The sequence below is a fragment of the Drosophila virilis genome, chromosome 4 (genome assembly GCF_030788295.1).
Source record: "Drosophila virilis strain 15010-1051.87 chromosome 4, Dvir_AGI_RSII-ME, whole genome shotgun sequence".
Lineage (NCBI taxonomy): Eukaryota > Metazoa > Arthropoda > Insecta > Diptera > Drosophilidae > Drosophila > Drosophila virilis.
The window spans coordinates 4,089,689-4,117,606 of record NC_091546.1 but is presented as its reverse complement, the minus strand read 5'-3'; the positions used below and the strand labels follow the sequence as shown (position 1 = coordinate 4,117,606).

Below are 27,918 nucleotides of genomic sequence, written 5' to 3'. Positions count from 1 at the left end.
CTCAGTGGGAGATACTCACACTAACGCACACGCACACGCGCACGCTCATGCTCATGCTCTGTAATACAGTTGCGCTCTCATACTGAAACTCTCTCGACTCGGACTTTAGTTTGATTTTTGTAGCTGGACGAAGCAGTTGAACTGGCAGCAGGTTGCGCGTCGTGTTAAAAAAGTAAAACACACACACACACACAACAGCACGTACGCTGAATCGGCTCTCTCAAGCACACACACACACACACGCTCAGTCGCAGTGCCAGCTCAGTCGCGATCGCAACAGCAACAGCAACGACTGCGCGGCCCCATTGGAGCTCTGGTGATTGTCGCTGCCGCAGTCACAGTCGGAGTCGCATTCGCAGTGTGCGCGTTTCGTTAAGCGTTTTTCGCTTCGCTTCGGTTTCGTTACGTTACGTTTCGATTTTGGGTTTTTGGGATTCGGATTCGGATTCGAATTCAGATTCAAAGTGTGGCGTTGAATTACAAGCGCAAGTGCAAAAGCTTACTTCCATTGTGTTTTTTTGTGTGTGCTGTGTTTTTTTGTATTTTGGGCAGCGACAAAAATTCTCTGCAGCGACTCCCAACAATTGCTGCTGGTCAAAACAAATAGCCACACAGAAAGTTGCGACCCAGCAACAACAGCAACTACAACTACAACTACAACTACAACAACCACAACGACAACCAAGCAAACGGCATTCTTTCGCGCAACAACAAAAAGCAGTTGCCAAAGAGAGAACAGCACCAATACAAACACAAGCATTATAAACGGCAGGTCGGTCTCTCTCTCTCTCGCTCAATCGCGCTTGCTCTCTGCCCGCTGTATAATTTACGTGTGTGCATACATTTGTGTATGCGTGTGTGTGTGTGTGTGTGTGTACGGAGCTGCAGCGACCGTTTGATTAAATCGTACTGGTCCCCATACTCCGCTGCTCCTCTCTTGTTTCCGTCGCATCGCGTCGAGCGCCCACACAAACGCCTGTGAGAGAGCGCGTGAGCCGCAAGCCGTCCATTGGAATGCGGCCCGCCGTTGCCGTCTCCGTTGACTGCGCAGTCGCAGCGCGCTGTTAGTGTTTGACGAAGAGGTCAGCAAAAGCTTTCGGGCAGCAACAACAACAACAGCAACAAACGACAATTCAAAAACAACAATACAATTTACTGTTATTTTGACGTCGCGCATTCAACGGCGTTAATCGATTCTCAGTGCAAAAAGAAAAACAAAGAAAGTTCGCTCTTAAATACAAAAAAAAGTAAATTTGTGCATAGAAATCAAAGCGCAGCGATTTAATTTTTGGATTACGCGCCCAAGGCGTCCCCCCGTTTCCCACACCACCACCCCTGGCAGCAACAAACACGAAAAAATGCCGTCAACTGTTGCGGCCAACATCGGCAGTGCATAAGGTAAGCCAAAGAGACAAAATCCCAAATGAAGGAAGTCTTTTTTTTTTTTTTGCTTGGGTGTATGCGATCGGGGCATTTCTTTGGAATTTTAATTGCCCTTAGACGGGGCAACAACAAAAATTATAGCAAAATGTCTTATCTGAATCATAAAACTCGCCAATGGCTCTCAAAAAAAAAAAGTCTTAAAAGTCCGTACGTCTCCGCGCACTCATTGTGCAATTAATCAGCGCACCAAATGCGAGGGGAGTGTCGGCAAACGGGGTAAATAGCAGGTGTCGTAAATAGCTACACACACACACACACACACACACACGCACACAGACACATGTGCGGTTATGTCTTTTTATGCGGGTACCGGGAATAGCGATTCCATCAACAACAACAGCATGGGAGAGGCAATTATAAAATGGCGACCGCTGAAATCGAGCAGCTGATTTGCCCACAACAATTAAATGGAAATGGGAGCTGGAGGCGCAAACAGGCGACTAATTGAGCGTGCGCCGCCATGGGCGTAGGTGAAGTGTGTGCGGCAGGGGCCAGGGCATTGGTGAGGGGACTGGGGTAGGGGTTGCTTGGTTGTCATAGCTGATACTCGAGGTGTTGTATTGCAGCGCAAGCTGCAAAATGATAAACAAATGAGCAGAAACACACGTTAAACGCTAAAAAAAAAAAAAACTGTTAACGGTAAACGTTAAACGATTTGCCACCGCAGAGATGCGATATCGATACACAGTTGTTTATCGGTTTATCTGTTTGTGTTTTGTTTTGTTGCTACGTGCTGTTGTCGTTGTTGTTTTCGCTGTTTATTGTGTGTCTGTGTGTGTGTGTTTATTTGTTTTTTCATATTTTGCGGTTGCGACAATTGACAGCCGCCCACTTGGTAGAGAGGGGCGAGCTGAAGCATGCTTGACCTTAGGCTACAACAGTTGACAACTTCGAAAATTCCGAAATTCCTGCATGCGTGCGCATTGATAAACAAAAAAAAAAAACAAAAATATAATATGCTTTAAAGCAATTAAAATGTACAGCAAATTAAATTTTGAATGACAAAGCCGAAAAGAAGAGGAAGCAGCAGTCGCTGATATGATCGCTCACCCTGAAGCCTGCTCAGCTATTTGGCTGGCAGCGACGCTGGCTGCGCGCTAAGCAGCATAATTTATGCACACACACACACACACACACACACACACATAAGCACGCACGCACGCACAAGTTGTTTCGCACGCCTTTAAATTTAGCATGCGTCGCACGTTGCTGCCGCTGTCGACGTTGACGTTGGCAGAGCACTTGCTCTCATTTTAGAGCGGCCTCGCCTAGCTGTGACTGCGCCTTTGCCTGTGCCTGGCTGCTCCTTGCATTTATTTACTCTTGCTCTCTTTTAAGTCTGCATATTTGGCATGCTAAACTGCGCGATCTCTCGCTCTCTTTGCAATGTCCATGGGATATTTTAGGGATATTTTGCAAGATTATTAAGAGTATGTATCAAAAGCTTACGAGTTAATCTTTGTTGCACTCTTTATATGCCATTGCAGGGAAATTTTAAATACACAATCATAGGTTAGGGTACATACCCTATCCTTGGCGCACAGGGTATCTCCTAGTTGGACACTTACGATGAGAATTTGCTTATTTGATATTCTTAAGGCATGCTCTGGGACTATTTGCGCATGCGCAAAGACGTCAAAATTTGCTTAGCCTAACTGGCACGGGCAACAACAACAACAACAACAACAACAACAACTTTGACTAATACTAATAAAACAACAACAACAACAACGCAGCAATTTGCCGCATTGTTTTGTTTGATTTTCTCCCCACATTCGATTTTGTATTTGCCAACAAAACGCCAAGTTATTTATTTGATGGGAGACAATAAAAACAGCAACAACAACAGCAACAACCGACTTCATAATCGGCATAATAATTATAGAAATGTGCCTCGCCCGCTGCTTAGTCAATCAGGTAGCCCAATTAGCATTAAATGCTATGAATTCGGTTTACGTATTGGCCAAGCCACGCCCCGTTTTTTGTTGCCATGACGCGCATCCGCTGGCCAAATACATATATATATATATATATAAATACAGATATATATTGATATATATAGTTTAACAACTGTTCCGTTTGAGCGTGTGAAAATGCCAACGCTCTAAACTATTTCCTCCATTGACGCCAACTGTCGAACGTCGCCAATTTGCCGTTTGTCGTAATTAAAAAAAAAAAAAATACAAAAAATAAAAGCCAGACACACGTTTTTTCTTTTTTTTTTTTTTTAGACGCGTCAATGCGAGCCGTCGCTGCCGCCAGCTCATGAGCTAAAAATTCCACGTCAAACGTCGTCATTCATTAGCTCAGCTCCAGCTTCAGCTTCAGCTTTAGTTCCAGCTTTGGCTCGGGTTTGCTCGAGAGCCAACACTTTCAATAGAATCAACGAATCCAGTTTTAACAGCCACTCGGCATCAAAATCGCAACACTCTTGGCAGAACTCTAGCTCTGTGCGTGTGTGTGTGTGTTAAAGATTAAGCTGCTCTTGTATTTGTGTATTAGGCCATAATACGCTTGCCCAAAGTTGATTCACTATGTTAACAAGCACGCGTTGGGCTCCTTTAGACGCACGACTGTAAGATACCCTGTATCCAGCATAAACAAGCTTCTAGCTAACCTATAATTGGGTATCTGTGTCTTGAGGATTTGCTGCTGCCTCAGGCTATCCAGAAGATTGCTCAGCATTCCATCAAGAATGCGTATACATTCCTTCCAGCTCAGTTGCCAGGGGCTACGGTTCAATGGAAGGCTTGAGCACAGCAGCTCAGTCCGCTTGGACTGTCGCAGGCTTGAGCTTGAGCAGGCTCTAAAAGCCTTCGACCAGCTATCGAAACCACAAAGCAAGCCGCATATCTCTAGAGAAGGCGTCGCCTTTAAAACGATGTTAACGCTTGTCCGGTCATACGCAATCCAAGTCTGAGGCAAGGTGGCCAGGATCATCCTGGCCAGGCCTGGCTGACCCCATCAGAGAGAGAGAGAGAGAGAGCGAGATGCCTCATTTGAAGACCTGCTTACCCTTTCTTGTAAATATTCGCCTTAAGTTTATATCAATAAGTTTCTTGCTTGGCAGAGATCAGAAGATATCGATATGTCCGACAAATAATAATAATAATAATATAATAATAATAATAAATTCCCAGCGAAAACCTAAAGGAAACCCCAATAAATGTTGGTTCGAGCCTAATTTGACTGACAACTGATTTCAATAATTGTTAGGGCATCTCTGCTTCGTTATGTTGTTAAACTTTTTTTTTTATGATATTTGAAATGTTTATTGAACAACTCGCGGACTCGCGCACTTAAAAGCACTTGGCGCATTCCGATGCCAATTTCAAAATGAAATACATGCGGGCACACAGATATGCACATATATATATATAGATATATATTGATATATAGCTAGATATATGTCCAGATATATGACCAGATATATGCCTGTTTGTATGTATGTGCATATATATTTGTATCTATTTTCCGATTCGTTGGGCATTGCCAATAAACGTTTTGCACATGCGGCTTAGGCATTTATCACAGTTTATCACCCCACCCCACCCCCCCTGCCCATTGTCGCGAACTCGATTGACAAAGACACAGATACACACACACACACACGCTCCGCATGAGCTCACTGCAATGGCATGCAGTTGACACGGGATTGGATTGGAGCAGCAGCAGCAGCTGTTGTGGCACGGACTTGGCAGCTAGCTTGTTGTGTTGTTGCGGGGCGGGGGGCGTGTTTAAATGTTGTCGCTGGCACAACGTGGCGTATGCGCAACGTTTCGTTTCGGCTTTGCGCTTTTTCCGCTTTTATTCGTTTGTGTTTTGATACCCTTGCAGAGGGCATATCAATATTGTCGCAAAATATGTAACGCATAGAGGCAGATATTTTTCCATAAACTATATATATTATGGATCAGATCTGCAGACTGTGCTGCCGTTAGAAAATTGTGTATTCTAATTGGGCTTTTGCCATTTAATTTTCATAATTTGATTTGTCGATCCGGCCGGATCGAACGTCTACAACATATGGCTGACATATTGGTCGAAAATTACGTTGTTGTATTGAAAACTTTGTTTGTTTTTCAAGAACAAAAGCTTCAATCTGGTTCAGGGTATTAAATCTTCGGTGTGCCCTCTTCTAACTCATTTTTTTTTTGCCCTTTTTTTGCCGCTTGGCCAGCTTAACTTGGCCGCTGGCGCCTCGCTCTGCCAAAGCCACCCCTAGCTCTGCCCGTTGTCTTACATATATATTTATGGCCTGCGCTTAATTGTTGTTTAGCGTGTCGCTCTACCTTTTTCACCCCCCCCCTACCCCCTCTCGCTCGCATTTTGTCTCTGGCTGGGCACGCCCCGTGCTGCCAACTCCCACAAGTCTTTGACTTTGCTTTTGCTGTTGACTTTTATAATTAGCGTTCGACTGTCTGTCAGTCTCTCTGCTTCTTCTTCTTGATTATCATCATGCTGTTGTTGCTGTTGTTGTTGTTGTTGTTGTTGTTGTTGTCGTCGCCCGCTCTCATTATACACTGGAATGTGGTTAATTTGCTATGATTGAAATTCTTAAATGCTTTTTATTTGTTTGCATTTTAAATTAAGAAAACACATTCTACCACTTCTCCATCTCACTCCCCCCCCCCCCCCCCTCTCGCTCTCTCTATTCTGCCTGTCGTGAGTCATTCGCAGAGATTTCAACCTGCTCGCCTACTGCCTTACTTAATGCTAACAATGATAATTGCCAGCAGGTATCATTAGATCATGCCCACTCACATATCTTTAATGAGCGGGGTGGTCGCCGAAGGGGGGGGGGGGGCGTTTCTGTACCCTCATTCATATTAGATATAAAATGTGCTTTACCTTTAACTAAGTTGGCCGAGTTGTTTTTTAGAGAGTTTCGAATCGAGTAACAGTTCAGTTAAGAGTCTGAGATTTGGGAAATAGCAAATATATATGCTATATATATTACGATTAGTTTACTTGCCCCAAACAGAGGCAAATACACTCAGAGAAAAACAAAGTTCTTAACCGAAATAGGAGCTAGACAACATTGAGACAGTTGTCCTTTTCTCTGAAACTTTTAATTTAAGTTTTGGAAGAGAAAAATATTTGAATGAAGCATACAAAACAAAGTGTATCTAAAAACTATTTTTTATTTTATTCGAACTGTTAAAAATGTTCTTGAAGTGATATAAAATTGGGTCTAAAACACACTTGAAATTGATTTGAGTAGAAAACTCTTGTCTGAACTTGTCTTGGTTGAAAATAATTAAACGAGCGAGGCTTTGTCGAGCTGTGCTCCCCCCTCTAAAGCTGTCGTCTGCATTCCTTTGCAATTCGTTTTGATGCCCAATAAATTCCAACATTTAAATGAATTCTGGAGCAGCGATTGCTTGGCTATTTCGTAAAAGATTCCAGCTACGTTTCTGTATCTATTTTTGTGCCATGAAAATCGGCTTAGTTATAATTGATTTTCAAAAGCTTTTTCTTCTATTTGTTGTTGTTATTATTATTATTTTTTTTTTGAATATATTTGGTCGTATAGAGCCGAACTCATATACATATATTCTTGGTTTCTAATTTATGTCAAATGCGCGCTTTGATTGATGATCAGCGCCGGCTCTTGGATTGAGCTGGACTTTGGGGGCAACTGGAAATGCCAGGTGGCGAGGGGGTAGCAAGAGGAGACCCGATCGTAATAATAAGTCAGGGCGGTTCCGCTTGAATTGTGGCTAAAAGCAGCAGCAGCCTGTGTCTGGCAGTTGCATATATATGTATATATATGTACTTCTTTAGATAAAGTCTCGCTCTCAACTCTCTCAACTTGACTCTGAATAAATTTATGGAACGTTGAAATTTATTAGACGGCTGCGGCGCGCCAATATTGAAATTTATGCGGCCGCGGTTCGTGTAGAAACCGCAGACGCTGCCAAAGACCAGACACAAACGTATTAAACTATATATATAAATATATACTACAGACATTTGGAGGCTAGTCCAGCATAAGTTGATTTGATTCGATTTGATTTTAATTTATGCATCAAATGCTTTTCTTTCATCACGAAGCGAACGTGTGTGTGTGTGTGTGCGTGTGCTTGGAACTTTCTTTAACTGAATTTTAATAATTTTATGCGCAACGCACGCACGCACCGCCGCCTAATCAAGTTTGTCTCCTAAGTCTTTCGTTATTGATTGGTGAAATTGTTGCCAGTCACAAAAAAAAAAAAAACAAAAAAACAAATAAAAAAATAATAAATACACAAAAATAGTCTCAAATCCACAAACCAAAACGCGGCGCCAGCTGCCCAAATTCCATGCGCTGCATTTTCGAGCTGTGTGAGAAAAGTCTGCACAGATTTTTGAATTGAAAGAAATGTTAAGAATGTTTTGCAGTTAATGAACTTGTAAAGTCCAAGATATATAGGGTTATATATATTATAAGAAGCATAAAAGTTCCTCAAATAAAGTCTATAGATCAAATATTTGGTAATTAGATAGAACAAAAAGATTTTTCAAAAAGCTCTTATGATCCAACCCTTTTCATCTGTCTGAACTTCTCGGAAACTACAAAAGCTTGAGATTTGATATTTAAAATGTATATACCACGATATGCTCCAAGACTATAGCTATATAGAGCAAACCGCGGAAAGTAGATTCTCATGGAGTATGCATATATAGTATACATAATTCACGCTTGATTAAAAAAGTTCGAACTCTTCGCTCTTTTTATTAAGCTCGGACTACAAGGACCGAACAATATGCACTGCGGCTGTATAGAATGCTTATGTGAAGCTAGAATCTTGTTTAGAAGTTAGCATCTTTCTAACGACATCTTTAAGCTGAGTTCAGGGTATTGGCTAGTCGAGCATTGCCGACTAGAGCACTTTTACTTGTTATATTATATGTAAGCCTCTGCCCTCTACACCTGTTAGTTTCTTAAGAATGGAAATGCAGGCGCTTTCTTGTCATTTTTACTACATATTTTCCACGTTTTGCCCTCTCCTCTCTTTCCCCATGCAGCAGCAACGTATTTCGAACGCGCGCGCTGGATACGGAAAATGATGCAGCATGCGAGCATTTTGCACCGTCAGCGCGCCCCTGGAAGTATGCGCGTCCTCAGCCGAGCAACTGTCACCCGGCTCCCGATTTCTGGCACTGAGGTAACGGGCTCTCAATATATATATATTTATATGTAGATATTTAACATTTGATGTATTTTGCAGACTTCTCGGCCAACAGCAGCCGAAAACCCTTTACTTCCTAGTCGATGCAAAGAGTCGCGTCCGAGAGGTTTATACGCAGACATGTCTGCACTTTGCCACGCAGGGCATGCAGGACACCGAGCTGTTTGGTCTGGCCGTGCTCATAGGTGAGTCTAGTGTGCGCGAAACGGGCTTGAGATGGGGTTGGGTCGCGGAGGGGTCACGAATTGGGTTTGTGGTACGCCCTAAACAGCCAACTAGTTGGCCACTTGGCAACAGAGCTGTGGCCTGGACAGCAACGGGGCAGCTGCTGCTGCTGGCTAGTCGTGGCATGCGATAAGGCATGAAAAATACAACTAATAAACATAAACCAGTCTTTTTAAAAGCTGCTCATCATCATCAGCCGCGCAACTGTGGCAGCCGCAGCAGCGGTGGCAGTGGCAGCCTCCTTGCCTGGCCACAAACTCTTTTTTTTTTAATATTATTTCTGTGTACCCTGTAAGCGTTGCGAGAAGGGGGTTGGTTGTACAGTTAGATAAAGCATGGATAGTCGGGAATTTTAAGAGCTGAACTATATTTTCTGTTATCGATAACGTATTTTCCCAAACAAGTTATCGATTTCCGACTTAGTTTTTGCTTGGAGATAACAACTATAGATCGGCTTATTATGTCTTTTCGATAACACTCTTGTTTCTTCAAAATCGATAAATCGATAATAAATCGATAGATATCGCTTTGCAGACGAGAGCTGAGCTGAGCTGCAAACTCTGCGCTGTGTCTAGGATATCTATCAGTCGTGCACTTTCCATAAGAGTAAAAATTTTGTTTGTCGTATTTTTGTTGTTGTTTGCTGCAGCAATGCCAAAACACATAAAAATACTAACAGCAAAAAATAACAACAACAAAATGGCACATAAAACGAATAAAAAACGCAGCAAAAACAACAACGAAAAGGAGCAGGAGTAGAAGAGGGGTAGTGAGTGGCAGGGGAAAGGTGGAGGACGGCAGCCAGGAACGCGTCGCCGTCGATGGCGAACAAACAATTTCAGGCAACGGCCAACAGAAGACACAAGACGCGTGTTCAGTAATTCAGGTAGCCGTCGCGCGTTGCATTAACACAAACGAATCGACGACGACGACGACGACGATGCGGCCCCAGCGGAGCCAACACACAGGCAACAACAACAACAACAACAACTACAGCAACAACAACAACAGGCAGCAGGAACAGCCAGCCGAGAGGCAACATCCAGGCCTGGTTGGTAGGCAAGTTGCCTTGGCTGCAGCACAAGAGACGTCTTTGGCATTGGCCTCAGATGCGTCCTCCATAAACACACAAACACAACACACACACACACACACACGCAGCACACACCAACACACTACACACACAATCTGTACGGCAACTGTGCAGGGAAAACCCAACTATGAATACGCTCACAGAACTCTAGAGTACTTAAAGTTAGACGAAACTATACGATGTTGCATTTGAATGTAATCGAATTCCACTAGCCGAACTGAATGTGTCATTCCGAAGCACATTTAAAGGAATGCGTCATTTATTTTACTACAAATAGAATGAAATGAATGTTTAATGCCAAATTTCACCAGCTAAATGTAATAAATGTGTCATTTACTATGCTTCTAGTTGAATGAATTAGTCAACAAGAAAACCCTCAGCTCTGTGACTATTTTGCATATAAATAATAAAGAACCTGAAGGATATGTTAAGTGAATCAACTCGAATGACTAGAATGTGACATACGAAATGACAAATAGGGATATTTTTGGATTAGATCGCCTGATTGATCCAGCGCATTGGAGTTGTCATTCAGACAAAATGACAAAATGAATTTCCCAAAATACAAAACTAAGCAACTGCTCGCAGTGGAATGTGGCAACATTCGCAAATGACGCAAATGAAAATCAGAAAAACACACAAAAAAACAGCTCAATTCGCAAGTCTTACCACATACCAGTTAGGGTATACACAAAAGGAACGAGAGATAGCGAGAGAAGAGCAGAAGACGTAAATTTTCGAATCTGTTCGCCAGCAGAAGTTGGCATCACTTTTGAGGGGCAGCCAGAGTCGAGGCTGAGGCGACTCGACGTGGACTGGCGACAGGGAAGACGAAGTTGCCACAAAACATCTTCAGCGAAAAAGAATTTGGTATGCAGTTGGGGGCATGCCAGCCACAACAACAACAATAACAACTAGAAGAAGAAGAAGCAGAACGTTCGCGTCGTCAGATTTTGCCAAGCTGCCACATTGCCTGATGCTGCGGCAGGAGAACAAGAATGGAGCGAGAGAAGCACGAGGAGAACGAGAAGAATTAGCAACAGCCAGTGTTGCCAACTGTCGCTAAACAAAAACAGCTGTATTCAATGCAAAAAAAGCTAAAAATGGCTAAATTAAAAATTGACTGTGCGAAGCGTTTGTTTCAAAGCCCTTAAGCCTTAAAGCTAATTCAGCTTTAAACTAGCTTGGAAAGGTATTAGCTAGGTTTTTAGCAAATTTCAGCTGAATGTGGCAAAACATCTGAATTTAGCTAGAAAATATCTGAAAGGTTAACAAAGCTTAAAGTTCCAGAAAATATGTATGCAAGAAAAAAAACTTATGCAGCTTAAAAACAGCCAGCATAGGGCATAGCTAGCTACCTTTAGCCAGAAAATAGCTAAATGGGCAGCATTGCTGCTAGTCGCAGCGACTAAAGAATTCTCAGTTTGGCCTCAGCTATGAAATTGGCCGTTTGCATTTTGCGTTGCCTCGCAAGGATTTTTGCCAATGTCAGTCGCCAGTTCGAGTTTGTGTGTGCGAGAGTGTGCCTGTGTGTGTGTGTGTGTGTGTGCATGACTGGCATGCGGCTGTAGCAGTTGTTGTTGTTGTTGTTGTTGTTGTTGTTGTGCTGCGTCCATTGCCGCCGTCGTCGTCGCATACTTTCGAGCATTTCACGCCGCGCTCTTTCACTGCACCAAAATTGCCTTTAGTGGCAGTTGTTGTTGTTGTTGTTGCCTGTTTGTTGTTGTTGTTGTTGCTTTATAGATAGCATTTGCCAGTTTAGCTTTTGGCCGAAAGCTGCGTTGCACAAAAAGTTCAAACACCGCTAAAAATGTGGCGCGCGCCCGTTTGCCTCTTTTTGTAGTGTTTTTTTTTTTGTCTAGTTCGTTGCTTAAGTCTTTCGTATTAGAGTGTAGCCAGCGGATGCTGCCGCTGTCGCTGTTGTTGTTGCTGCCGTCCCTTTTACAGGCGCTGTCCATTCAGCGCGTCCGCGTCTGTCGCTGGCCTTTTTGTCGCCAATGAATTTCAATTTTATGGCCACGCAGCCGTCAATAAATTTCATCTTTATGCAAATTTTTGCGCGCGACATGAAATTCGCAGTCAAACTGTGTGTGTGTGTGTGTGTGTGTGTGTGTTTGTTGTCTCCTGGTCCTCTGTTGCTCCTGGACGCTGCCTGGCAATTTGGCAACATTGTCACCGACTGTTGCAGCTGCTGCTGCAGCAGCAACTGTTGCTGCAGCAGCAACTGTTGCTGCTCCATCCATGGCCACACAATGGGCGTCAACATTCCTGGCTGCTGCTTCCACTCTTACTCCCGCTGCTGCTGCTGCTGCTGCTCGCATTCCTGATCCGCCTGGCCCTCAAGCTGTTGCCGGCATACTGTGGCATCTCCAACTGCTGCTCCATCTCCTCCGGCTATTGCTCCGACTGTTCCTCCTCTCTGCTGTTCCATCTTCTAATTCTGCTCCTCTTTGCTGCTTCCTGCTCCTTATGCTGCTTTAGCTTCTCTCCTGCTGCTGCTCCACCCTCAACTAAGTCTGCTCCTCCAGCAGATGCTGTTATTCTAGCTCCTCTGCTACTCCGACTCTATCTTTTGCTCCTGCTCCTAGTTCCACCTCCCACTGCTCCTGCTCCTACTGCTAAAGCGCCTTTTGCTGCTCATCTAGTCCCGTCTTCCTGGTCTGTCTCCAACTCTTGGGTCTTCCTTCTAATCTAACCCCACTTCCTGCTCTCCCGCTTCCTACTTCTCTGACCACATCCCCTGTTCTTCGCCTTCCTCCTGGTCTTGATATATCTTCTCTTGCTTCTCTTCCTACTGGGAATACTCTCCCTCCCTGCGTTTCTTTCTCCTGTTGTGCTTCTGTTCTTGCTCTGCTCAAGCTCCCCCTTCTGACTCACTTCCTCCTTGTTGTAACTGCTGCTGCTCCTCCTGCATTCACTATTGCGCCTTCTATATCATTGCCACCTGCTCCTCCTGCCTCCGCCCGCTTTCTCCTCCTCCTGCTCCCTTTCTGCCTGTCTGCAACTGCTGCTTCTATTCATGCTCTGCCTGCTACTGTGGTTATTTCTCCCTCCCTTCTCCTGCTCAAGCAACAGCTCCTGCTGCCACTCTCGCCCATTCCTGGTGCTTCTCCAGCCTCTCTGCTGTTGCGCCTTGGGCAGCTCCTACGCTGCTGCGACTCCTGCTGTGGCTGCGCCTTCTACGCCTCCTCCTTCTGCTGTAGCTGCTGCTGCGGCTGCTGCTGGTGTTATTTTTAGCTGTCGCATTGCTTGGATTCCAGTGCCGCATTCCTTGGCCTGTTGCTAGTTGTTGTTGCTGTTGTTCTTCTTCTTGTTGTTGCTGCTGCTGCTGCTGTTGTAATCTGTAGACCAGCATTTTCTTTTCCATTTAATGTTAATGGCTCATAATCATTATTATATGGCGTTGGCTTGTTCATCTTCGTCTTCGTCGTTTGCGGGTTCTATAGCCCCTGCCCGCTTGGCCACGCCCCTTCTGTGACGACCGGCCTTGCAGCCACATGCTGCCTCAGCCGTTGCCTCAACCCAAGCTGCGTGCATCTGATAACATCGGAAATTAAAATTCTTTTGGTTTTATGTTGTTTCGTTCTTTTTTCATTTTTTTTTTCTCCTCCTCTCAGCCTGTTTCCACACACACACACACACACACACACACACACGCTGTTGTTTTTGTTTTTTTTTTGGGTTATTTTGTTGCTGGTTTGGTTATTATGGCTTTGGCTTTGACTGTGGCTGTGGCTGTGTCTGTGGCGTGCCTACTCAAAACCTTTGGAATATAAATCTGAAGAATGCCTCGGCGACGGCTGCTGCAGCTGTCTCTCTGGTCTCTGGTCGCTGGACAACGGTCTCTGACCAGGCACTGCCCTGCGCGGGCTTCAATTCTGCTCTACCCTTGGCTAGAGGGTATTTTAGTTGTGTCAAGAAGTATGTAACGTATGTATGGTCACAACTCTATTTAGCTGTGCCTATGTGCATCCAGATCTCTGTCATATGCCGAACTAGGCAGAAGTGGATTATTATATTATACAGCATATTCCGCTGTATAATTGATAGGGTATAAAATGGTCGGTTAGATCTGAATATCGTATCTGCTGCTATATAACTGATAGGGTATATAATTTTCGTTGAACTGCAACTAACTGTTCTTGCTTGTTGTTGTTAAATTCCTCCCTCTCACCCTCTCAACCTCACCCCTCTGTCTTTCTCTCTATTTGTCTCTCTGGGCCACTTGATGAGTTTGCCTGCTGCCGGAATCTCAACGCATTCGAGTCTGTAATTTGTGTTGCATGTGTTTCAAATTGAAGATTTATTTAGCCCCCCTCCTCCCGCTCCTCCTTCCTCCCAACCTACCTATACCCTTAATGCCTGTGTGTGTGTGTGGTTGTGTGCGTGCGTGTTAATTGTAAGCGCTGTGGAATGCGTTGGAAAATATGTTAATTATTAGGCTTTTTGCCGCTGGGCCCAAAGTGCCCAATGCCAGGCTGCACGTTGCGTGCTGCTTGTGGCCAGTTTTGAAGCCTTCGCACCTGCTCACGCTTAGACGAAGAAGAAGAAGAAGAAAAAGAAGAGGTAGCAGCAGCAGCAGCAGCAGCAGCCGAGCCATCCATCAGCTCCTGATCTGCAACTGTTGAGGTGAAATTTGAATGCGTTGCATTTGCTTTGGGTTCAGTTTTTTTTTTTTTTTTTTGGGAGGGTTTTGTGTTTGGGTTCAGCCACGCACAAGAAAAGAAATCGCTGAAGACTTTGACTTTGAGTTCGTCTTGGTCTGCTTTTTTATATATATATAGATATATACATTTTTTTTTTTTAATTTTTTCAACTTGGGTTTCAGCTGCCACAGCACTACGTTCGCTCTTACCTGTCCGCTCAGTCTGTCTCGCTCGGCCCGTTTCTACCTGTTTTTTCTCCCTCTTCTTCTTCTTCTTTTTTTTTTTTTTTTTGATCGAGCTGCGTTTTGGGCTTGGTGGGTCTCTTTGGTATGCGACTCGCTGCGACTTCGTCTTTGACTTGGAGTTGGACTCCGTTGGGGCGACATCGTCGTCGTCGTCGTCGTCATTGATAGGCACTTATTCGGACGCTGATGATTATTATGATATTGTTGCTGCTGCTGCTGCTGTTGCTTGTGTGCCCACATATTTCCATTTCATCTTTTTCTGCTTCTTTTTTGTTGTATACCCTGCTCAATGCTCAAATGTTTGCAAGAGGTAGAAACTGTAGCGATAGATATCCATGCCCAACTTAGCCTTACTTTTTGGAACAGATCGAATCTTTGTTTCACTCAATTAATCGATATTTATCGTTGTCTAATCAAAAATTGACTTTGATCAATAGATAAATATATGTTATCAGCTTAGCTGATTTTGTTTAAATAATAAATACATCGATTAATATTGATGCCTAACCTAACTTTGATCAATCGATAAATCTCGATTACTAGCTTAGCTGAATGTTTTGCCTAAATTAATATCCATGATTAACAGATTCACACTGTGAATTGCAGCTAATGTTTGTTTCGTTTAATTAATCGATATATATATATAAGCATAACGTTGTGAAAGGAAGCAACCTTTATTTTTCCCCAAGTGAATCGATAAATATCGATGTTCAAATAAGCGTAACATTGTGAAAGGAAGCTACCGAAATTAATAGATAAATATCAGGAGCCAACATATGAAAAGCCACAGTATGAAACGAAAATAACTGAATAACCCTTTCCCCAAATCAATCGATAAATATCGATGCCCAAATTTTTCGGAATGAACTACCCATTCGTTTCCCTTAAAATATACGTAAAAGTTAGTCAAAGATGAATTTTTCAAAATGTGGAGTGTAATTTTATGCCTCTGTCAAGCAACAGGGTATCGCATAGTCAAGCACTTTGGATTACAGCACTTTTATTATTTTTATTTTTTTTTATGAGGCTGCTCATAATTATTATTTTTCATCTTCTGCTGCGGCTGCTGCTTCATTTCGTATGCAGGAATTCCAATTTTTCGTTCGATGATGAAGTGTGTGTTGATTTTGTTTTTCAAGCATGCAACCGACATTCAACAATATCAACAACAATAACAACAACAACAACAAGCACATTGATTCTCGAGCATGCGGCATGCCCTTGGGCAAAGTTTCCGAGTCGAGTCGAGTCGAGTCCCCGAACTCGAATTCGGACTGTGATGCACTGGCAACTTGGACGACAACAGACACAGGCTGACAACCTGACGTGGACGTGTCGTCATCGGCCCTGTTGACGTCAATGGGTCGCTTGTTTGCTGCCTGACAAAAACTGACAACAGATTGGGCCAGTTGGGGCTACGGGGCGTTAGGGGGGGAGGGGGGGTTAAGAGGAGCATGCAGCTGCACGGTTAGCTGGAAAGAATTCGTGCCGGCATAGCCGAAAGTTCATTTAAAATTTTGATTAGTTCAACTGAATGAATGCGACCTTGGAGTCGTCAGGACTTCCGTCAAAAGCAAGCAAATGCCAGAACCCGATTGGATTAAGGATAATGCTTGGTAGAGCAAAACTGGTTAAAAGGGAACTTTAGCCAGTTTTCTCAAGTCTATAATTTCTGTAATATTAAGGGTATGTTAGTTAGCTTTTAGAGAATTTGCAACGGGTCTAGGTTGACCGGAAACAAGGAAGCATAACTGAGTTTCTTTTCTTTTCGCTTCTCTCGTTCTTGCAGATGGCGAGTACATGTTTGCAGATCCCGAGAGCAAGCTCTCCAAATACGGCCCGAAAAGCTGGCGTTCCTCGCACACGCACGTAAGTTAATCACTCGTTGAGTCTCCATTGCTTCATCTTTTTTAATCCCATTTAATTAATGCAGGGCCTGGATGCCAATGGACGTCCTCTCCTGGAGCTACACTTTCGCGTGCAGTTCTATATCGAGAGCCCGTTCATGCTGAAAGATGAGACGTCCAGGCACAACTATTACCTGCAGCTGCGGCACAATGTGCTGCACCGCGAGCTGCCGCGCGACCATGCCGACCAGGCGCTGGTCCTGCTCGCTGGCCTCGCCCTGCAGGCGGACCTGGGCGATGCGCCCACAGCGGCAGCAGCAACTGCTACAAGCACAACCACAACTCAAGCAATTCCCAGCACAAACCATCAACCAAAGGAGGAGCAGGCGGCGACAGCAGGCACGGCCCGAAACGGCAGATCCCTGGCCATGACGACGACGTTGCCCAAGATTCGAAAGCGTCTAAGCAGCTACAACGAGCGCATGCTGCGCCTCTCCACCTACGTGACGTCCACCAGCCAGGCGGCGGCGGCGACTGGCGAGAAACGGGAGGCGGCAGCAAATGAAGCGGCCGCCATCGCTAGCTCCACGGATTACTTTCGACTGGATGATTATCTGCCGGCCACGCTGCATACGGCGCAGGCGAAAAGCGCGCTGCGCGCCTGCCATCGGGAGCATCAGGGCCTGTCCGCCGCCGAGGCGGAGCTTCTGTATATAGAGCAGGCGTGCAGCCTGCACGAGACGATCAATGCGCACACGTTCCGTATGCGGCTGGCGAAGAGCGAGGTGGGTGTCGGCAGCGCCTGGTTTGTCATCTATGCGCGGGGCATAAAGATCTTGGCCACGGAGCCGTCGACCTTTCTGTGGCCCAACATAACCAAGCTCTCGTTTGAGCGCAAGAAATTCGAGATACGTTCCGGTGAGAGTCGCATCACGCTGTACGCCGCGTCCGATGAGAAGAACAAGCTGCTGCTGACGCTTTGCAAGGATACGCATCAGTGGAGCATGAAGCTGGCCGCCCGCCTCAAGGAGGTCAGCAAGCGCGAGGAGGAGGAGGCGGAATCGCAGTGTCTGCACGCCAGCTACGCCTGCTCGCGCAGCCTGATGCTGCCGTACAAGAGCAAGAACGAGCAGCGCATCTCGGTCATCTCGAGCACCAGCTCGAACACCACCTCGGGCATTGTCAGCGATCGCGTCCACTCCGAGGATGAGCTGGAGATCATGATCAATACGCCGCCGGCGCCGCTTGCCGCACCCTCCACGGAGAGTCTGGCCCTAGCGCATCTGCTGGACCGACCCAGCGTCAGTCGGCAGACCTCGTCGGTGGGTCAGATGTCGCTCAAGGATCTGGAGGAACAGCTGGCCGCGCTGAGCGTCGTAAGTGCGCGATCTACTGAAGTGACCAGTGGTCCACGCACCACAGCTGCGAGCAACAGCCTCAACACCAACTCCGGCAATGCCAACGATTCCTCCACAACGACCACGGATTCACCCAATTCACAGCACAACATTGGCTCGCAGTGCTCCTCCACGTGCAGCACGGTGGTGGTCACAACGCCGGCCGCACCGTTGCCAGCTGCCCTGCACTCCACCTCGTCCAGCTTGGAGCTAGGCTTCAGTCACACGGCACAGAACTCCACGCTGAGCGAATCCAATCCGGATGATGATTTTCTGGCCACATCCGTGCGCGACGACACGGAGAGCGTCTCTGGTGTGTCCGGCGTGTACACGCTGGCGCACGGCATGGCCGCACCGCCCACGGAAACATCTGGCGTCTATACCATGCACAGCAGCGAGCTGACCGGCCAATCCTCAGAGCTGGCCGAGTCCGAGAAAAGCTCACACTACGGCATCTTTCAGCCGGCCAAGGGCGAGTCCGGTCATGCGCCCGGCGACTCGGTGGATGGCGGTGGTGGTGCTGGCGGTGCTGTTACCCTAACCGGCGGCTCCGCCAAGAAGTGCAACGAGTTTCGACTACGCTCCGATTCCAATATCAGCACGAGCAGCAGCTTTCGCGGCGACGGCAGCGATCCCACGGACAACAAGCACACTCTGCTCTCCGCCGAGGAGCTGACCAATCTGATTGTCGGCCGCGGCACCTACCCCAGCCGCCAGACCGTGTCCAGCACGCTGCACTCGGACTGTGATTATGTTACGCTGCCGGGCGGTGTCTCCTCCGGTGAGCAGCAGCAGCTGGAGCCGGAGCTGGCGCCGCCTGCTCCACCTCCCTACAATGCACGGCACGAGAAGACGGGCCTGTGCGGACCGCCCGTGGTGCCGCCGCCGCCAGTGCCGCCCATGCCCAAGGCCATCAGCCTGGCCAAGCCCAAGCCCAAGCCGGAGCCGCCGGCCGTGCCGGCGCCTGCACCACCGCCGCCAGCTGCGGTCGCGCCCATTGCTGTAACTGCGCCGGCTGCGGCTGCGCTGCGTCGACGCGATCCGCCGCCCTATCCCACATCCATGAAACCGCGACCCACTTCGCTCATCTCGATGGCCTCCTCGGCGGCGGCGACGGCGGCGGGGCCAGCGCCCAGTGCAGCCGGCTCGATGAGCTCGTTGAAATCGGAGGAGATAACGGCACGGTTCATCACGACACGTCCACAGATCAGCATACTGAAGGCGCACACCAGCCTGCTGCCCGACGGCGCCAAGCCCAGCTATGCGGCGCACTACTCCTCGGCGGCCAGCTCCAGCGGCTCCCTGTGCAGCCATCAGCTATCACAGCAATCGCTGCACAACTCCAACTATGCCGGCGGCTCGCAGGCGTCGCTCCAGCAGCAGCATCATCCCCACCAGCAGCAGCAGCAGCAGCAGCAGCAACAGCAGCATCATTCCCATCACCAGACGCACCATCGTCACTCGGGCTCGGCGGCCATTGGCATACCCATAGTTCCATACGGTCTGCACCACAAGAGCACCGCCTCGCTGCACCATCATCATCATCATCACCAGCAGGCGCCGCCGCCGCAGCAGGCTTGCGTTCTGTTGCCCGTGATCAAGCCGCGTCAGTTTCTGCCGCCGCCGCCGCCAAGTTTGCCGCGACAGCCGCCGCCACCGCCGCCGACAACGCATCCGCATCATTTGGCGGGTTTGTATAGCAGCCAGCTGGCGGCTCGGAATCAGCTGGAGCTGTACCAGCAGCAGATGTACAGCGACGTGGACTATGTCATCTATCCCATACAGGATCCGGCTGTCAGCCAGCAGGAGTATCTGGATGCCAAGCAGAGCTCGCTGCTGGCGGCCATGGCACAGGGTCAGCCGCCAACGCCGCATCATCCGCATTCCTATTTGGCCTATCCGGCCGGCTGGGACACATGCAAGGGTCACGCCATTTACAGGAGCACGCCGTATTTGCCGCTGGCGCTGTCCACGCACTCGCGCTATGCCTCCACACAGAATCTGTCCGATACGTATGTCCAGCTGCCCGGGCCGGGCTACTCGCCACTCTACTCACCCTCCATGGCCAGCATGTGCAGCTCGTATGAGCCGCCACCGCCGCCGCCATTGCATCCGGCAGCGCTGGCCGCGGCCGCAGCGGCAAACGCTTCCAGCCTCTTTGCACGATCGCGATCAGACGATAATATTCTGAACTCGCTCGACTCGATGCCGAGGCCCAAAGTGAAGCGTCTGCCGCCACCGCCGCCGCCACCGTACGTCAATCGGCTCAAGAAGCCGCCAATGCCGGCGCCCAGCGAACAGCCGCCGCCAAGTAAGTTTACGATGTAATTGATTTGATTGATTAACCGATGGACTGACTACTTGCCCTGATTGACCACACTTCACCGACTAATTGGCTGACTAGATGTCTTCTCTGATCAACTAACATTTGATTTGATTGATTTACTGACTGATTGACTAAACGGCTGATTAGTTATTGACACATTGACAAATTAATTCGATTGACCGGCTGACAAGTTTCCCTGATTGACCATGCTTTATCGACTTATTGATTTGATTGATTGACGGGCTGAATAGCTACTCACCCACTGATCGAAGGGCTAACTCATTGTCTTGATTGGGGAACTAAATTACTGATTTGATTGATTGACTAACTCGATTGATTTATTGATGATTGACTGCACTAACTGATTGATGATTGGCTTGATTGACTAGGTGAACGACTGTTGAACTGACTGTATTATATTGTCATTGATTGACTTATTGATTGAGCAGTTGATTAACTAACTAAATGTCTGCCTGATTGATTAACTGATCCACTGATTGACTGATTGAATACTTTCCTAACTGATTGACTGACTCAATGATTGACTGATTGATAATCTGATCCACTAATTGACTGAACATCTTCCTAATTGATTGATAGACTGATTGACCGACTTACAAATGAATTAACTGACAGAATTTTAAAGGGAATGGTTGATTAACTAACTCGACCAGCTAACAATAAAAGCTGATAGTCTGTATTTTACCAGCTTTTAACGTTTCACTTTTCTCTTGCTCTTATAGTTCCTTCGAAGCCAAATCCCAATCCCAGCTTGAGCATGCTGCCACCACGGAAGCCGCTTACCCTGAATCCGCACCAGTCCAACAGTCCGCTGATCAAGACCTCCAGCGGTGCCCAGTGGGCGGGGGAGCGCCCCCGTCCCGACTTGAGCCTGGGCCTGAATCGTGGCAACAGCAACAGCATACTGGCCCAGCTGCAGGCATCTATTGCCGCCAACAGCCAGTCGCAGGCGTCGAATGCCCAGGCCAATCCGCTGGACATTGCGCTGCTGCGCGAGAAGAGCAAACATCTGGACTTGCCGCTAATCTCGGCGCTCTGCAACGATCGCTCGCTGCTCAAGCAGACCAAGGTCGCAGTCAATCCCAAGAACGCCAAGCAAACGACGAGTGCTACAGCAGCCGCCGTCGCCGCCGGCGCTGGCTCTGCGCCTGCCGCAACCACATCCACAGCCGGCGGTGTGGTTCATCACGGCGCCAGCAAATCCCTCGCTCAGACGCAGGTCACGAATGGCAGCACGCCGACGGGCACACTGAGCAAGGGACGCAAAAGCGCAACGATCAGTCATCGTCATCCGCAGGACAAGCTGCCGCCGCTGCCCGTTCAGCTGGCGGAGGCCAACAACTATGTCATGGATCCAGCCGTGGTCATGAAGCACCACAAAAGCTACAACTCGCAGTCACAAACCCAAACGCAATCGCAGACCTAAGCGACAACAACATGAAAAAAAGGCAGAGCAGACACACTCAATTCTCTAGTTAACAATGCGAATGTGAATATGAATGTGCTTGGTGGAATTGGTGGCATTTTAGTGGTTGGTGTTTGGTGGTGTTGGTGGGTCAGCCGAGTCCAGAGTTGAGAATTTGCATAGTGCGCGAAGTTGTCGATCACAGTGTGTTGACGGCTGGAAGGTAGATTCCAAGACCAGGTTCGACAGGCGCGCTTCCAGAGAAAAGAAAAGAAAAGAGAAAAAAACAACAGCCAGTGCAACAGTTAAGGACAAAGTAACAAAAGGGAATACGAAACATAACTAACCTCAAATAGCACACACACTTAAACAGAACCCAGTCTAGTCAATTTAGGTATGGGATTGCTGAGATAAACTCAAATAAACAATGACAAAAACAAAAACAAAAAACTAGCAACAGAAAACAGGAATCAAAAGACAAAAGCAAACAAAAGAACGAAAAGGAAGCAACAATACTCAAGTATAAAATACGAACTACTTAATTTACAAACTACAAAACAAACAACTTACTTAGTCTAGTTTAGCTAGCTAGTGACCGGCTCTCGTTATCTGAGAGTCCGCTTAACACTTAGATAGGCCCAGTCGCGATTACTTAAAACTAAAACGCTGAGAGAACTAACTACTTCCGCCCAAAACAACTGTGATTGATATTTTTTTATATTTAAAACTAAACTTACTTTACAAAATACTTAAAATAGTCAACAATGAGGAGAAAAACGCACAAAAACTATGCAAATTTTTAGTATATAGACAAAACTCGCATTTAAACAGAGAGAGAGAGAAAGAAAGAGAGAGAGCGCCCCCATACACACACACACACACACACGTAACCTACTTATGCTTACCACACACACACACTCACACATACGCATGCTCACAAAACGCATCCAAGCGCAGGCGATCCAATGAGCGAGCGGCTTAAGATGAAAGAGCGCACGTAACGTGTTCTTGAGAGAACATAGCTGTGTTTTACGCTCTCGTGAGAGCATAGACAGCTGTCTTACGCTCTTGTGAGAGCATAGACAGCTGTCTTACGCTCTTGTGAGAGCATATGCAGCTGTTTTGCGCTCTCGAGAGCATTTGTTGCATCTCTCTTGCATCGATTGCTCTGCTCTTTGGCCTTGCCTGTTGCTGAACTAAAGAATTTGTTTATAATAATCGAGTGCGCGCCCTCGGAATGCCATTTATAAAATAATTGCCTAGGCCTTGCCCCACCGTTTGTTTTATTATTTTAATATTTTGATTTTGAATTTAGCGAGTGAGCGTTGACGCTTCTGTTTTAATTATTATTTCTTGATTATGATTTCGTTTTTTAAGTTGATAATGATTTTGATGCATATTCATATTCATATTATGTTTATATATTAACCACTGTCTGTATGTGTATGTGTGTGTGTGTGTGTGTGTGTTGCTTGTACACGTGTGTGCGTGTAACTGTGTGTGTGTCTTTTAGCTGCTGTCGCATATATTTGCGTAGGTTTTTCTCGGCTAAAAGCCTATGGCTAAATGAACCAGTGGCAGCAGCTAGAAAATTACACACACAAGCGCACACACTCATGCCACAACAAATACACACACACACACACACGGACACACACCATTGCAGCTATATGTTATCAAAATCGGCCATATAGTATAGAGCTATAGCAAAACGCTTAGATTCCAATTAAGTTTTTCTTATGGAATCTAACGATATGTATCCTGGCAACTGCTTGCATAAACATATATATACATATATATGTGCAGCAGTCGGTGCCAAAATAGAAATAACTATCTATACGTGTATGTGTACTATATATATATATATATATATACATATATATATATGAGTAATAAAAATCATGATTAATTAAACCTTGCTTCTCAGAGAGAGCGTGTTACAAATACTATTACTATTGTTTATAGTTAATGTACAAATTGTTGCTTCAGAACAGACAATGGAATGTTGAGGCAAGTTCATAACATTTGGGAGGGTGGGAGTCAGTTTTGGTCATACATCAAAGAGTCCATGTATATATTGTACTTAACAATAGGGTGTGTGTGTGTGTTTATCACAAATGCCAGTATATAGCACATATATATATATACACACGATCGGCATATATATCGGTTGCTATCAACTTATAAAATGGCAACTGATGCAACAGAAAAACAACAACAATGCGACTTAATAATGAACTAGCAAACGTTAACTTGTGTCCTGGCACATTTGGCATTTTAGTAAGTGTATTAAGCAGCTGCCACTAATTGGTTAGCATATCCTCATCTTCAACGGGTGGCCGCACCCAGCGCTTGGTCAGGGTAAGTACTATGCCTGTGGTCAAAAAGATGCCGCCGAAAACAATGCAGCCGATGCCCGTGTAGAAGCCATAGTCCGATAAGTTAATGGCCAGCTAAAAGCAAAGAACAAAGCCAATTTAGGAATTATTTTCCAAGTTGAGTACGGCACGCACTCACCTTGGCCCTAGAGGCCAGCTCGGGGGTTAGCTCGGCGAACTGATCAAACCAAAACATGGGCATCAAAACCTTTTGCACGCCACGGTAAATCCTAGAAAATGACAGAAGAGGCAATTTAAAAATGCAACAAACTGTGGTAATGTGTGACGTACTTGTAATCATCATCCGGCTGCAGCATCATGTTGATCTGTATGCGTCCATGCACCTGAACGGGCGCGCCAGTCCTTGGCTCCACGGCCATGACAAACTCGTGCTGCGACTTGTCCGGCTTCAGGCCGCTGACCGCATTCAAATAGGACTCGTCGGCTAAGTAGAAGTGCGGGAAGGATGAGTAGATGGGCGCCTTGTCGCGGCATGCCTTGCATTCGACAACGCCCGTTTTGGGGCACTCCTCCAGGCGCGGATCACAGAAACAGGCCTGATTTGGATAGTTCTCGCCGGAGTCGAGTGTCTCCTCGGTGCCCACCCAACGTGTGGCCGTTAGACCATGCATAACCATGGTGCCCTGCGGCCGTAGATTCATAAAACGACACGCATCCGTCGCAAATATGGTTATCTCCTCCTGTGTATTCAAATTGGGCGGAAACAGATCACCCGTGGTGCCATTAACAATGCCGCACGGCAGCTTATAGAAGCCCGTCTCGTTTTTCCTATTCCAGTGCGTCAATCGGCCCAAATTGGACAAGTCATCGGTACCCGTGTGTATGGTAAAGAGACCGTCGTATTCTAGCGAACCATTGCGATCCGCCAGCCAGCCGAAACGTGTATAGGGTATATCGATTTTGCTGGTATTGAACAGATTGAGAAAATCGGTGAGATCATCCTGATAGCCATCGAATATCCATTCGTGCACCGGTTTTGTGGTGTACAAAGAGCCACCCTCGGTATTCAGCATAAAATCAACAATCTTCTTGATAATCTTTCGCTCGTGACGCATCTCATCGGCCACGGTGGCGGTGATGACATGCGCCGTGGTTATCATGTCCATCAGCGTGCCATTGGAACGCTCCTCATCAAAGAACCAGGTGCGACGCTCGTAATACGCCACCGTCGCATTGTCGTAGAAGGTGAAGTTCTCCTTTTTGTGCTTCTCGAGAAAAACATATGGACCCATTTCGGTAAAGTGTGGCTTAATGTTCGGATTGCGTATATCCTCCGGATTGGTCCAGTTGAACATGTGAAACTTCAGATAGATAGGTATGGGTGCCTCCAGCCAGCTGTCGTAGGTATCGGTGCCGGGTTCCAGTTTCAAGCCCTGCCAGCAAAGTAAAGAGAACTTGTAAGATAAAGGAAAGAATGGATATTTGATGTACTCACATTCTCCACAAGCTTGTCGGCCAGACCGGGCCAGAACACCACGAGCAGTATGCCCAGAATGACAAAGACGCTGCCAATGCCAAAGACCCAGCTCTTGCGCTGCGTTTCGCCGCAGCACTTGCAGCACATGATGAAATCGAGCTAAAAAAAAACTGTCGTTGCCTGAAAAATGATTTAAGAGCATTTGGGATAGAGAACTAGTTGGGTTAAACCGTTGCATAAGCAGCTGGTCAATAAACCTAATCGTTGCGTTGTTAATCGCGGTATTTTAATAGACTTTGCATTTTATAATCCCAATGCCCCACGCCCCCCTGCCGAGCGTTAAGGCGTTCCACGGCTGGCCGAGCTTATCGCTTGGACTCAGGTTCACAACAATTTAAATAGCTTTTATCATATCTTCAAATTGACATATCCGTCATGTAGATTATTGAGTACAAGAGTTCTTTTAAGTTCTTGAATAGAAGTGAAAAAAAAATAAAACCATAAATAGTACACGTGTCGGGCATGCACGACTGACAGACACCCTGTAGCCAGCGACAAGGCGTCTTTAGCTTCGATTGACTTCGGCTTTTATAGTCCGATTTACCTAAAAAAAATTCACGTTTTTATATGAACATGACTCAAAATCGATTTTGATCGATATGTTGGAACTGGAAGAAGATATATATATCTTTCTTGATATATATGGAGCTGAATATATGCTTAAATTCTATAACGTGTTCACACAGACGACTAGAGAAATCTCGAGTGCCAGCAAAACGCTTTCTCCCCGGCAGTTGTGGGGCTTCCGTGCTGCGTGTTTTACTTAGATGGTTTTAGGCGCTTACGTAGAGTACGGGGACCGGGAAAAAACTGGACAGTGCGTAATCCACAAGCGCACGCTCTCAAAGGCAACCAACGACTGTGGCTCGATTAGACCATGTTTGGGTATTTTTCTTTGTTTAATCAGCGACTAAGGCTAATCTTAAGTTAGCCAAGCACTTATGAATGCAAGTGATAGTGCTCGGGGTACGAATATTCAAATGATAACAATATAAAGAGAATACAAGTATTATAATGTTGTCACATTTCTAGCTCAGCTTGGACCTTAGCTGTTCAGATAAAACTTGGTGGGGAATCGCGGCACGATTCATATGTTGGACTAGGTCGGAGAATACGGTCTTATGTTTCAGATATCTTAACAAAACTTAGCATAGACGAGCTCGCCTCTCTAATGCCCCGCCCTCACCAAGATATATATATATACAATAATGGGCGGGGTCGACCCCCCCCGTTTAAGTTCGGGGTTAGTTCTAGGCAAGGGCCATTATTTATAGCCGTGATAAGATAGGCGTAGCCAAAACAATTCGCTGATTAGCGATTGTTTTGATATGGGAGCGTTAACTATATAAACATGCACTTGTATATACCGATAAGTTAACAGTTAAGGCATGCATGTACATAGCTCCTAAGCTAAATCAAAGTGCTGTAATTGCGAGTATTGTCTATTATATAGAAAAAATAAACAAAAAGTAAACAAAAAATAAACAAAAAAGTAAACAAAAAGTAGTTAGTTTACGATTTTTACACAAATTTGGCACATTCCTAGCTTATTCAAATGGTATGATAATGAAGAAGAAGAAGATGAAGAAGAAGATGATAATGGAACATGTACGAACAGGCAGGCTGTCCGTTATTGAAGCTTTAACTGTACATGCACAACTGTTACTTTGTACGCTTAGAAATAAAATACACAAAGTGACACAATCTGTAAATACAATAAATATACATATTTAAATAAATAGCTCAACAAACTCCTTTGTTCGCTTGGACTTTGCATAAAACTAAAGATAACCATTTCCGACAAGGGTGAACCGCCATATCGAACTCTAAGCCACATGAATCATTGAGAGTAATGCAAGCTCGCAGCTTGAGTTGCAAAATTATATATTTATATATATATATATAGCTCATTAACTAGTGTTACTCACCACTTTTGTTAATTTATACACAATAACACAGAAGACGCCGCCCGCTATCCTCGACCCGCTTCTTTGTCGTCTTAATTATTGCACTTAATAGACAACCTTGAGCATAATTTATGGTTGGCTTTGAAATTCCTTGGCTCTAACAAGGACAAACAAGCACAACTATATATAAGGACACTTATTTTGCTTTGGCGCACTCTCTAGAACAGTAACTAAAGTTAACTAAGACGCCAGAATCAACAAATTAATAAAAAACACTCGCGCTCACTGCTGCAAAAACATGCTACGTTAACC

At 46.0% G+C, this 27,918-nt stretch overlaps 2 protein-coding genes across 3 annotated transcripts; one reads left to right on the top strand and one right to left on the bottom strand.

The window, feature by feature from the left end:
- The first annotated feature begins 106 nt into the window (after nt 1-106).
- ex (FERM domain containing expanded) lies at nt 107-24,196 on the top strand. The gene is made up of 6 exons (XM_002052798.4): nt 107-1,398; nt 8,455-8,594; nt 8,658-8,803; nt 16,617-16,696; nt 16,761-20,382; nt 21,141-24,196. The coding sequence occupies exons 2-6, from the start codon at nt 8,503-8,505 to the stop codon at nt 21,842-21,844; spliced, it is 4,644 nt and encodes a 1,547-aa protein (XP_002052834.2). The 5' UTR covers nt 107-1,398; nt 8,455-8,502; the 3' UTR covers nt 21,845-24,196.
- Nucleotides 23,733-27,918, bottom strand: crq (croquemort). Of its 2 annotated transcripts, none has more exons than XM_015173090.3 (5): nt 27,628-27,918; nt 25,658-25,819; nt 24,493-25,595; nt 24,341-24,431; nt 23,733-24,276 (listed from the first exon to the last, which is right to left on the bottom strand). In XM_015173090.3, the coding sequence occupies exons 2-5, from the start codon at nt 25,784-25,786 to the stop codon at nt 24,127-24,129; spliced, it is 1,473 nt and encodes a 490-aa protein (XP_015028576.1). In that variant the 5' UTR covers nt 25,787-25,819; nt 27,628-27,918; the 3' UTR covers nt 23,733-24,126. The 2 variants fall into 2 exon arrangements, with proteins under 2 accessions (XP_015028576.1, XP_002052835.1); XM_002052799.4 differs by having other exon boundaries at nt 25,658-25,798.